This window comes from Phoenix dactylifera, chromosome 9, assembly GCF_051530095.1.
Source record: "Phoenix dactylifera cultivar Ajwa chromosome 9, Ajwa_hap1_PhDact_Kaust_v1.1, whole genome shotgun sequence".
Lineage (NCBI taxonomy): Eukaryota > Viridiplantae > Streptophyta > Magnoliopsida > Arecales > Arecaceae > Phoenix > Phoenix dactylifera.
The window spans coordinates 19,911,288-19,923,644 of NC_143198.1; the positions used below are offsets into that span (position 1 = coordinate 19,911,288).

Below are 12,357 nucleotides of genomic sequence, written 5' to 3' on the forward strand. Positions count from 1 at the left end.
TCCAACCCAAAAATTCAGGTTTGATTCGGGTCCGGATCAGATTCGGTTCGGATTTGGTTCAGGTCCGATTCTGATCAACCAACCATGGCTTCAGAACTCATGTTTGCACTTTCGCCGGAGGCAGTCCGCGGGCTCAAATAATTTTACAGATTTAGGTCGGGTCGTAAGATTTAAAATCCAAAACTATCCAAATTTCAAATGAGTTAGATCGAGTTAGGCTGAATCGGATCTAAATTTAGTAAACCCAGATCCGATTCAAAAAATGAAATAGGTTTAATTTTAGAATCCAACTCGGTGCCACAGATCCTCCAAAATAAGTCGGGTCGAATTTAAATGGGTCGGGACGGATTACTGGTCCACCCAACCCATTTGCAGCCTTACCTTTTACGTGATAAACGCTGGAAGCCTATAAATCCTCAACTTCAGCCTGCCGAACCGTCGTCCTCGTCGTTCCTGGCCTTCCCGTCTCTCCTCCGCCAAAAACGATTCGGCCGACGCCACGAAGCAGCGATCGCAAAGCCATCATAGTAAGAGTCCAATGTCCACAGGAGACCACCAGCAGGCACTCGTCTTTGACTTTTTTTCCCTTTTATTTTCCTTTTTCTTTTTCCTTTTTCTCAATTCGTATGGCTTTTCTTTGTCTTTCTGTATTTCTTTTTCTTTGCTCTTGCTTTCCTGTTTATTTATGTTATGTGCTGCAATCATCTGGGAATATTGAGAAAGATTATTCTGCTTATTCATAGCCTTGAAAAGTTTAATCTACGGCATAGGGAGACTGGTGTTTGATTAACCTTCTTGATTTGCATGAGTAATTGTCTTTTCGAGAGGTGAGATCTAAACCCTAATGGAATTCTTCAATTTCCTTGAAGTAATGTATTGTAGCCAATTCGAAGGACAAAGATTAAAATCTATATGATTATCCATTAAAGATGATGTTCTTGAATCTTGTGTTCTTGTGCTCCCAAAAATTGATGGATTGCCATTTGAAGCTTTGGAACAATCTAGTACCCTTGGTCCACTACACTTCTTGCTGATTCCTTGCCTCACATTGACTTTATTTTGTCCTTCCCTGTGTACTCATTATTTTTCTCCTCTTCTATGTAATTTCTTGTACATAATTTCGGACTTCTTTTGTTGCTATTTTCAGAAACAGAAAAATATATATTCTGTTTCAACTTTTTTAGAAAATAAATATATTTCATACAATCAATTATTTTTAAAACATAAATATAGCGATGATAGCAACAAAGATGATGGTAGGAGGTAGTGGAGGTGCCGTGGTGTTGGCGGCGAGGATGGAGCCAGTATCATGGAGTTGGCAACAAGAGCGGTGGTGGTCATGGGGGCACCGATAATATGGCAGAGACTATGACAATGATGGTGGTGGTGTGTGGAGGTGGTAGCGGCGGTGGTGGAAAGCGTGGTGGCTATGTGATGGGGATGGTGATAATGGTGGTTGTGGTATGATGAAGACTGTGATGGTAGTGGAGGTGGCGGCATTGGTTGCCTCATTGGCGTTAGCAATAGAGGTTACACCAATGTGTAGGTGAAAAATGTGAGTGTTTTTATTTTTGAAAATATTGAAAGTAAAGATTTCTTACTTTATTTTTTCAAAAAAATAGTGAAAATAATTTTTAAAAATACAAAATAAAAATAATAACACCAAACATGGTTTTATCTCAATTTCTGTAATTTTATTTTTAAAATAGTAAATAAGAAGTAAAAGTGACATCGGACAGGCCCAAAGTCTTTAAATACTTTAGTAGCAAAGATTTATTGCTTTTGAGAAGAGTGAAAATAAAAGGAATGAATAGCAGAAGTTCGGTGCAAATGCTATCTTCAATATTATTACCTATGTGATATTTCACAACTTGGAGAGAAACGAAAATTAAGAAAAAAAGCAATGATACCAAATAGGTTCTAAAACATCTGTTTTTCTATTTAATCTAGTTAATGAGGTCAAGAGATCTTTCATGGATGTCATCCAATTGGCTATCCTCTAGGAGATTCATGGTGTTTCCAAATTGCCCTACTTCTACTTAAACCGAAAGGGACAAGTAAGAGGATTTGATATTGTTTGCACTACGATCTATCGTACCAGTACCGGAGCTCATACCAGCCAGCAATCGGTTCAGTATGGTAAGGGACCATACCATGCTGTGTTGGGGCATGTCAAAACAGGAAGAGGGAGGGAGAGAGGGAGAAGGAGAGGGAGGAAGGGAGGGAGGGAGGAAGGGGAAGAGGGACGAGAGAGGGAGAGGGAGGGAGAGGGAGGAAGAGAAAGAGAGGGGGAGGCTTACTGGTGACGGGTGGAGAAGAAATCCTAGCCTTTGAGAGGGGATTAGCCTTCGAACACTCAACTATGGAGGATTGGAGAATCCGAGGTGTCGAAGAGGGAGGGAGGGAGGGAGGGAGGAATGGAGGGAGGAAGGGAAGAGGGAGAAGGAGAGAGAGAGGAAGGGAAAAGGGAGAAGGAGAGAGAGAGAGGAAGAGAGAGAGAGGGAGAGGGACGGAGGGAGGGAGGAAGAGAAAGTGACAGGGGAGAAGCTTATTGGTGATGGGTGGAGAAGAAATCCTAGCCTCTGAGAGGGGTTTAGCCTCCAAGCACTCTACCACAGAGGATCGGAGAATCTGAGGTGTCGAAAAGAGGAGAGAGGCACGAGCATCGAAGAGTGGAGAGAGGCTGGCGCCCAAGATGAAAAAGAAGCATTGGTGTCGTCGAAGAGAGGGGAGAGAGTGTGAGCGAGAGAGGCATTGAACTCTCTCGCACGAGAGAGAGTGCGAGTGAGAGAGGCATCGGTTCAACACTTTAAATGAATGAGGGTTTTATAAACGAGGTGGGGAGGGTTTTATAAACAAACCAACTTAAGTGGCTAAAATGTCTCATACCAGCATCAATATGGTTCGGTATAGGCCAAACTGCCTGGTTTAGGTCGGTTTAGCATTCCTTAGTTTGCACCATATGTTCTTTACTTTTTTTTGACATATATGTTGAGTAGACTTGTTTATAGAACCAACACCTTCCATATCCTCCATTATTTTTATCTTGAAAATCTTATATCTACCTTGTGATCCAAAGATCAACAATCACAAGCAGGGTGATCAAAATTGGTTGGTGTTCAATGGGAAGAGAAATGTACCATGATGGCATAGGGGGAAAAACGGGGGGAAAATGGAAGCCAATTGTCTCTTCCATCCTTGTTAATCATTGATAGGAGTTTTTTACATATTTCACATTAAGGTGCTGAAGTTGGGAAGCGAACTTAAAACCCTACTATCATTTGACAGTGTATATTGGTAATCAATATTGCATTTAGACTAGTAAAGCAATCCTGATTTTTCATTATCAACACCTTACAATCCTAATTAATGATTGCAATGGGTTAAGATCCAACACTGCTTTGGATTCTATGCAAATTAATTTGGCCAACTGAGATACTGTAGAATCTTTCTTGTAATTGAATATGATGTAAGGTATCAGTCATGTACGAGGTTGGCACCCTCATGTTTATGGCTGTTTCTTGACAAAAATTGCACCTTCATGCAGCTGTTTGTTGGGGAGGTCTTTTTAGCATATGCTAACATGCAGTGCACCAAGGTCCGCGGTACCGGTCCGGTCCGGCGTACCGGTCGCCGGCCGGACCGGTACCGTACCGGTCCGGACCGGTACGGTACCGGCCGGGCTCCACGAGTCAGACTTTTTTTTTTTTTTTAAATGTTGTCTCTGTTGGATCTTAAATTAAATGAAAATTGATGTTTTTTTATTACTTTTTTCATGATTTTTGATATTTTCATATTTAAATTTAGGGTTGAAATTTGAAACATATATGATGCATGATTGCATGTTACGTTTTCCTCCCGTTCGAAATGATAAAATCATACACATAAAATATCTTCGAATTAAGATACAATCATTTACATACATACATTTAAAGTACTCTAGGATATCTAAAATCGGGACGAGTGCCGATGGCTCTCGTAGATATCTGGATCATAAGTATAATCAGGAGGAGGCAAATCAACCCAATCAGAAGGAACACGCGCCAGGTTATAAGAACTGTCGGATCTCTCGCTCACGCTCTGGCTCTGAGAGGTGTCCTCTGATTGTGTAGGGGCCCATCCAAATATGGCGGAAGCAAAATCCAATGCACCATATCCGTATTCGTCAGGCTGAGGCTGTGGATAATAGAATCCGTATCCGTATGTCCTCGGATCTGCAGTCGTATCCTGTCTTCCTGAACGACCTCGAGGAGCCCGTCTTCTATATCCAATAATATCCTCACGATCTCTATCAGGTGGTCGACCGTGGTCCGTATCCTGTGTAGCACCCATAAATTGGGACTCACCGGTGAAATAAAGACCACCCTCCGGCTGTGTCTCATGAGTACCATACTGTCCTCCGCTCCCTCCATGGCTAGAAGATCCATCACCACCAGAACCTTCATCGCTACTAGTCCAAGTCTCTTCCTCGACACTCTCCATTGGGATTCTTTGTTTTCCTTTCCTGGCCCTCTCTGTCTGGCTCCCCTGTGCCTGCGGCTGATCAGCTCTGGGAGTGCGTGGAATATTGCGCTCAGCCCATTGCTCTGGATCGACCCCAGCTTCGGTGGCTATGAAGGTAGCTGGTCGTGGAGGCGATCCTGGCTCGTCAAGCTCGGGCTCCTGCTGCTGGCCTACAAGCCAGCCGAGTAGTGGATCATCGTCATCAGCGGTGAAGGACCCGTAAATCGGATCTGTATACTTGAGCTCCACTTCCTCCTGGATGCACTTTAGCCTCAACCGCAAATTGTAATGCACATAAACAAGGTCGTTGAGGCGCTTTTGCGTCAAACGGTTTCTTTGTTTGCTGTGGATAAGGGCGAAGGTGGACCAATTGCGCTCACATCCACTAGAGGAGACTGTTTGGGAGAGGATCCGGATAGCTATCCGCTTTAGATTTCTCGCGGATCCGCCAAAATGCACCCACCATTCAGCTGCAAAAATATTTATGAAGATTACATATATGATAGTTCCATAATAGTAACTAAGTAACACCAGGTGAATGTTTTGCTGATGTGTCACGTACCTGGATTCATATTGTGTTTGCTGACGACAGCCGCTCGTTGGCCAAAACTGTAGCTGCCCTCTCTAAATAATTTGCTCTGTGAAAAATAAGCATAAGAAAACCATGTTAATAATTGAAGATGCTGATATACTTACACATGCTAGTAATTACTAAATCATAATTACCTCTTCAAGACATAGGGCCGCTTTTTCTGGATCTGCCTCCATCTTGTAAATCACATTACGCAAAGCATCCAGAAGTGTTTCATCCATACCAATTCCATCTATGCTGTACTGAAACCGGGGGTTTAGGTAGTATGCTGCACATATACGAGACTATCTTAGCATAATTATATAATTATATCCATCACTATAATTGTCACTATAATTATATCTTAGTTTACCTGCTAGATGTAATTCCGTACCCATTTGCGCTCCCCACCGTTGCTCAATGATGTTGATGTATGACCGGCCATGTGCTGGATCTGCCTCCATAATCTGATCCTTTGCCTTGACCATCATGTGATACAAAAATCCCATCTGGGGGTAGATCTCGCTATCTACGGCCCGCAGCACTTCATATAATGGTTTGATAGCCTTGACTATTGTAGTAGCCCGCTGCCAGAATGGTTGTCTCGTCACCAAGTCTTCTATCTTGCTCCCTTCAGAGCCGGCATAAGAATATCTACTATCATACCACTCCGGACTGGCAAACATCTGACGTAAGGCTCCTCTCTTCTCGAGTATGCTATCAAGTGCGATGAAGTTGGTAGCAAACCGTGTGACTCCTGGTCTCAGAATCTCTCCCCCTGCATACTTTCTCATCAATGAAAGAACCCAGTTATGGTTATAAATATACCTCGTAATGCGTTGGGCTGTCTCCACCGTTTGTTGCACCCTACGGATCTTTCCAATGTCCATCAACATAAGATCGATACAATGTGCAGCACATGGGGTCCAGAAAATATGTGGCCGCCGCTCCATCAAGACTTGCCCGGCAGCCTTATATTGCGGCCCATTATCAGTGACGACCTGCACGACATTCTCCTCTCCTACCAGATCAATCACATCCTCCATAAGTTTCAGCATGTACGAGGTGTTGTGCACAGAAGCCGAAGCATCAATCGACTTGTGGAAGAAGGTCTTAGCATCACAGTATGTCAGGAAGTTGATGATGCTTCGCCTGGTCGGACCGGTCCAACCATCGCACATGATGGTTAGTCCATATATGGGCCACTTGCTCTTGTAGGAGTCAATCCAATTCTCCAGCTCCTCCTTATTGTTGTCAAGAAGCTCACCGTATATATCCTTCGGGCCTGGAGGAGCTACACCGGGACCGGCAGCTTGTATGGCGGCAATGGCAGACCTGTAGTATGTATTGTCTGCCACATTCGCTGGGATGTGGCTGAAGTGAAACCAGGATCCAATAGCTCGCCACATAGTTTTCTTCTTATCCTTCATCCACATTGTGTCTACCCTCTGCTGCCTTGAATCTCCACTGGGGAGAGCATGCGGATCTACATCATGAATTGTCGCTCCTTCTGCAACTCCTCTAGATGACTTCTTTCGGCTACCAAAACCACCCAGCATAGATGCAATCCGGCCACGTTCTTTGCCGACGCCCTCCCTTACTGAAGTTGTCCTCAAGAACTCTGGATCTTGTCTAGTGCTTCGAGAACCGCCGCCCGACTCGTATGCAGAGGGCCCAAATCGAGCTCTATGCCTGGCCACCTCCTCCTGCTGCCACTGATCATCCAGGCTTGCATGCATGGCCGCCTGAATATCTGCCTCCTCCTCATCTAGATCCTCGACCTCCTCTGGCTCCCTAGAGTGATAGGAAGGTGGCTCTGCCGCTTGGCGATCGACCTCCGCCCTCTTCTTGGAAGCCACCTCCTTCGCTTCTTTGGCCTCAGCAAGATTCTGCCTCATCAGCACACGAATCTCGTTAGGACAATTTCGGCACGTAGCAACCTCACCGGAATTTCCGGCTAAGTGTTGCTTCAACCTGGTTACCCCTCCTCCCTTGAAAACCTTGTCGCAAAACTTGCATTGAAACTGGTGTCGTTGCCCCTCACTTCCAAGTCTTCGCCCATAAGACCAGCCAATATCACGCTTTGCAGGGTTCGTTTTTCTTGATGGCTCCATTTCTATCATAAAAGGACAACTTATCAAAAAATTAAGCTAATAAAGTAAATTTTTGCATTATCTTATTATTTAAGTAATTTATAAACTATTTTTTTTAAATTAATGAAATAATATAGGATAAAAAAACCGCACCTTAAATAGTCTCCGCTGGATTTTTTGGGCAGGACCTCCTCCTCGCTATCTCTCAAATCTTTCCGTCTCCGCACCTTAAATAGAACCCATTTCTATCATAAAAGGACAACTTATCAAAAAATTAAGCTAATAAAGTAAATTTTTGCATTATCTTATTATTTAAGTAATTTATAAACTATTTTTTTTAAATAAATTATTAACAAAATTAATGAAATAATATAGGATAAAAAAACCGCACCTTAAATAGTCTCCGCTGGATTTTTTGGGCAGGACCTCCTCCTCGCTATCTCTCAAATCTTTCCGTCTCCGCACCTTAACTAGAACCTCTCAAGTCTCAACCTCAAATTGTTTGGGAAAGAAGTGAGCCTCGTTCGGTTTTTATAACCGAACGAGAGGCTTAAGTTAATCCCAGATTAACAGAAAATCCCAGCTTAGTAATGTTAAATTCGTACGGAAAGAAGTGGCCGGTCGGCCGCTTCTTGGTTTTTAATGGGAAGGAGTGGCCTCCGGCCACTCCTTTTCCTATTAAAAAAAGGGAGAAAGCTGTGGCCTGTCGGCCACAGCAATTTTTTATTTTTTTTTTTTCATTGAAAGAAGTGGCCGGTTGGCCACTTCCTTCACAAAACCACGCGCGGCGCGTGGTTTTTGAAACCACGCACCGCGGTGGTTTTGGGAACCACAGCGCCTCGCTGTGGTTCCCCGAAAAAAAAAAAAAAAATTGAAAGAAGTGGCCCCGTGGGCCACTTCTCCCTAAAACCACGCGCGGCGCGTGGTTTTTGAAACCACAGCGCGAAGCTGTGGTTTCGTAAAAAAAAAAAAAAAAACCACCCGTACCGGTGCGAACCGGCCGGTTCGCACCGGTACGAGTCCCGTACCGGCCGGTACGGGGTCCGTACCGGCCGGTACACAGATGAAAACCGGATATACCGGTTTTCATCGCTCTCCGGTACCGGTCAAGCACCGGACCGGTTCGTACCGGCCCGTACCGGCCGGTACGGACCGGTACGGCTTTCCTTGCAGTGCACATTACTATTCAGCTTAACACATCTATGGCAACACACAAGCAGGATTTGGACAAGGGATGGATGGCTATGATCTTATCAAAATCAAGTTTCATATTTTTAGTTAATTATATTGATACACTCCTATATTTACTTCATATGTGGTGCCTTATCGGTTCGGTACGGTACGATACGGTACACCTTTATAACAAAATAGCTCTCTTACCCATTTTCTCAATTTTCATCTCGATATGCCTCGATACAGCCTGGTACGCATCTTGGTACGCCTCGGTACGGAGCGGTATGAGGCTTGTACCAACTTGAAAGGGCGTATCGTACTAGTTTTCTTCCGGTATGGTACGGTACAGTACGCTCCGTACTAAGCTGTACGGTACGCTTCGTACCAGGCGGTACAGAGCGGAACGACAGACTTTGGTAATAATACTATCACTAAATTCAGAGTTTATCATGGGTTATGTGTTGACGTTTGTAGACCTAAAATTATGGCTTTTAGAGAGGAAATGATTGATATAATAAACTACGAGGGAGAGTTGTCGAATCAGAATAACTATTAGTACTAAAGGCTTCACACTCTTAATAATTTCTTAACATGAATAGAACCGGTGTGATGTTTAGCAAATTTAAGAAATTGAATACAAACAAGGTAATTTAACAAAGAGTGTTTATCAAGTTGAAGGTTACTGGTATTGGATATAGCTCTCTATGGAATTTTTTTGGTCATCTTTGGAATTTGATGTGGTGTTCTTAGGATGAGGAAAAGGTACAATCTAATTCTGCTTTTGTGATTAGCATGAAAGATTGAATACCAGCAAGGGTGTCACGGCAAAGAACATGGTTACGGAGTTGAAGGTTTTTGCTTTTCTAACAGAGATTTTAAGCTACACTAAATGTCAATTTACTAATTCAATGTGGTATCATCCAATAAGGGTCAGGAGAAATTCTATGTATTTTTTGCTTTAGCAGTTGTTTATATTTGTGATATATCAATTGCTGACACAAAGTGACAAATTAACTAGTAGTTGTCTGCAGTCTTTTGGCTCTCCATAAATGTGAAAGAAAGTCTTTTATGTTAGACATGCCAGACAACACACTGATAGTATGAGTGTTCCTACTCATCTGTAATTGAACATGTACATCTGAGTTTATAGTCTTTCTTCATGTGCTCATTCAAGGAATGTGATGTTGTCTACTGATAGAACATGTTAGCTGTATGCAACTATAATGCACATTGTTTTAGGTTCTGAAGCTGATCACCAATGAATTCGGATTAGTGTTCTGTTTTTTTTCTTACTTCCAGCATTTGGGATCCACAACTTTAGAATTGCTTAGTAATGTTCACTTTTGATTATTCATAAAATGCAACCATAGTAAGCTGGTATTCATTAGCTATCCAAATGAGTCCTCTAACCCCTGAAGCCGGAAGCATGATTTGCATGAGGAAACTGCAAACCATTACTTTTAGTTTGCTCAATGCTAGAATCTATTTTAGCATACCTCTTTCACAAAACACGTCAATTTTCTGTTGGTCTTTGAAATACTAGTTCCAACATGACTTTTAATGCAATTACAGGTTAAATAATGAATATACAATAAATCTTTTTTTCTATAATTAACTCCTAAAAAATGAAATGTGGACTCCTGAAAAATCTCTGTTGTAAAGGAAGGGTGGACCCTTTTTATGGATGTATTGCTTACAAATATACAGGTTACGATGGATGATCCAGGGCAGGGGCAACCACCAGTCATGGATGCAGTCCACATACCCTATCTTGCCATGCCATACCAAGCTAACCAAATGATGGGCAGTACTGTACCAATCTCGTCCAGCCAGTTGACATCTGCTGCTTCTCAGGTGCAGCTAGCGCAGCACCAACTCTCTTATCAACAGATCCACCAGCAGCAGATGCAGCAACTAGACCAGACACTTCAGATGTTTTGGGCAAGTCAATATCAGGAGATCAGGGCAACCACAGATTTCAAGAACCATAGCCTTCCATTGGCCAGGATTAAGAAGATCATGAAGGCAGATGAGGATGTGAGGATGATAGCAGCAGAGGCCCCTATGCTGTTTGCAAGGGCATGCGAGATGTTCATCCTGGAGCTGACTTACCGCTCATGGGCTCAAACTGAGGAGAACAAGCGAAGAACACTGCATAAAAATGACATTGCTGCGGCAATTACAAGAACAGACATCTTTGATTTTTTGGTGGATATTGTGCCAAGAGAGGATCTCAAGGAGGAAATGAATGCTAATGACTCTCTTTCATATTATTATGTGTCCGCTCAGGTTAGGAGTCTGGGAATGATCATGAATAAGCCCGAGGTGGATCATGGCTTGCTGTATGCCCAACTGCCTCAATCTTACATGCCTCAGCAGCACCAGCCTCAACATCAGGAGCAGCAGCCTAGTGAGGATTTGTGATAGGGGAAGTGGAAGAGTTACAACAGAGAATGTCTGAAGCATTAAGTTACAGTATTCATCAACAATGGCCTTCTTGAAACATGCATTTCGTATAGGTATTCTTTTACTATTTCTTTGCCGAATTTACAAATTTATGATCACTTTGATTTTTTTCTGGAATGTTTTCTAAGCGTAAGATGCAAATGTACATATAGGAGGCTGCAATGGCATAAGTAATCATATCTTCTTCACATTGCATATCGTTTCTAATGCTGTAAATTTCTTCTTACATCTGATGGACATGACTGATATGGCATCAGACTGGTTGCCACAATTTGCTTTTCAGTGATGGGTAAACTGAGATTGATCCCAGCAATTACCATAGGAAATTCTTGTCAACCGAACTATTTTTCACATCCACTGCTGAAAGTAACAATTACAAAGGTGCATTTAAGAAGAGATGTATCTGGAAATGAGGGTTCTTGTTCTCTGGAACAGGTTTCCATCTACAGTTTATGATTTCTAGCTTCCTTAATGGGCTATAACTTTCCATCTTCCTTCATGATCACAAATATTGGATCTTATCGGAGTGAGGTTTTCGATAGAATTCTATTACATTTGATATGTGGACCATCTGTTTTGTTTTCCTTTTAATATAATTCAGTCTTCTTATGTTTTGCTCTTTTCATCAAGCACTTGTGAGAGCTGCTGTTCTTTTGATTCATGTTGTTTTCATTTTAATTGTTCTCCATTATTTCATCTCACACAAGGCAACTTGTTAGCTTCGTTAGGTGCTTCCTTTGCATAGCTGCACATGCTCGCATGAGACAAACTTCTCACCATTGTTATAACCTTTGCGGTGTCAGGGTGGCAGTTTGCCTCCCTTTTCCATCAAAAAATATAATTTTTCTGATGCCCATCTTATATTATTGAACAGATTTTATTGTCTGACATTGTCATGAACTCACCTTTTTTTCGAGGGAAGTGATTGTTTGAATAATTGCAACCTTGAGCTTGCGAGTTCTTGATGTCTTTGGGCATCGTTTTGGTTTAAAGTTGGCCTCTGATTTTTTAAAACGGTCCGGGTGTTGTCTACCATCTTAGTTTACTTCTTACATTTTGGATGATTGGCAGATTGTGCTGATAAGATTGCGCGGGACTAATAATAATACACCAAATTTGTGAGGAGGTGGTGACCTTCATTTCGACAAAATAGAATGGAAGAACTTCATTTAACCTTCTTGAATAATAATTTTTTATGAAGTTCATGCTCGTTTTATTTTGTTTTCCTTTTTTTAATATTTTGGATTAAAAGGACTTTAGCTTATCAATTGTTCAAGCATGGGGTAGCTGTGAATCATATCCATACCTGACCTGATCTGGACCTGTCACGTTCTCGTAGTTCAGACTCATGGGTCAAGGGTGGGTCAGCCAACTCCAAGATCTAAAATGAGACAATCCTTCCAGTTGCTAGGTCAGGACTGGGGCCAAACTTCAGACCCCAAAATTGTCCATCTCGGATCCACGTTAAGCTGGATCTAGAGCTAACATGGGGTTTGTATTCTATCTAGTTTGGGATCCAATTAGAGAGGTTTGGTCTCCTAGTCACATACA

At 42.3% G+C, this 12,357-nt stretch overlaps 2 protein-coding genes across 4 annotated transcripts; one reads left to right on the top strand and one right to left on the bottom strand.

Moving 5' to 3' along the window:
* Window positions 1-372: 372 nt before the first annotated feature.
* On the top strand, window positions 373-11,817 carry LOC103719155 (nuclear transcription factor Y subunit C-2-like). The gene is made up of 2 exons (XM_017845724.5): window positions 373-562; window positions 10,048-11,817. The coding sequence occupies exons 1-2, from the start codon at window positions 539-541 to the stop codon at window positions 10,762-10,764; spliced, it is 741 nt and encodes a 246-aa protein (XP_017701213.3). The 5' UTR covers window positions 373-538; the 3' UTR covers window positions 10,765-11,817.
* On the bottom strand, window positions 3,829-7,966 carry LOC120110579 (uncharacterized). Of its 3 annotated transcripts, none has more exons than XM_089925373.1 (6): window positions 7,559-7,966; window positions 7,321-7,394; window positions 5,448-7,190; window positions 5,230-5,363; window positions 5,066-5,141; window positions 3,829-4,973 (listed from the first exon to the last, which is right to left on the bottom strand). In XM_089925373.1, the coding sequence occupies exons 3-6, from the start codon at window positions 7,186-7,188 to the stop codon at window positions 3,949-3,951; spliced, it is 2,976 nt and encodes a 991-aa protein (XP_089781499.1). In that variant the 5' UTR covers window positions 7,189-7,190; window positions 7,321-7,394; window positions 7,559-7,966; the 3' UTR covers window positions 3,829-3,948. The 3 variants fall into 3 exon arrangements, with proteins under 3 accessions (XP_089781499.1, XP_089781498.1, XP_089781497.1); XM_089925372.1 differs by having other exon boundaries at window positions 7,321-7,412; XM_089925371.1 differs by lacking the exons at window positions 7,321-7,394; window positions 7,559-7,966 and having other exon boundaries at window positions 5,448-7,298.
* Window positions 11,818-12,357: the final 540 nt, after the last annotated feature.

Bases quoted from the DNA above. Each gene is read 5' to 3' on its own strand.
- LOC103719155 (XM_017845724.5), top strand. From the start codon at position 539: ATGTCCACAGGAGACCACCAGCAG. The intron at 563-10,047 runs GCACTCGTCTTT...ACAAATATACAG, and splicing joins CCACAGGAGACCACCAGCAG to GTTACGATGGATGATCCAGG.
- LOC120110579 (XM_089925371.1), bottom strand. From the start codon at position 7,197: ATGATAGAAATGGAGCCATCAAGAAAAACGAACCCTGCAAAGCGTGAT. The intron at 5,364-5,447 runs GTAAACTAAGAT...GTATATGTGCAG, and splicing joins TACGGAATTACATCTAGCAG to CATACTACCTAAACCCCCGG. The intron at 5,142-5,229 runs GTAATTATGATT...TATTTTTCACAG, and splicing joins CGGCCCTATGTCTTGAAGAG to AGCAAATTATTTAGAGAGGG.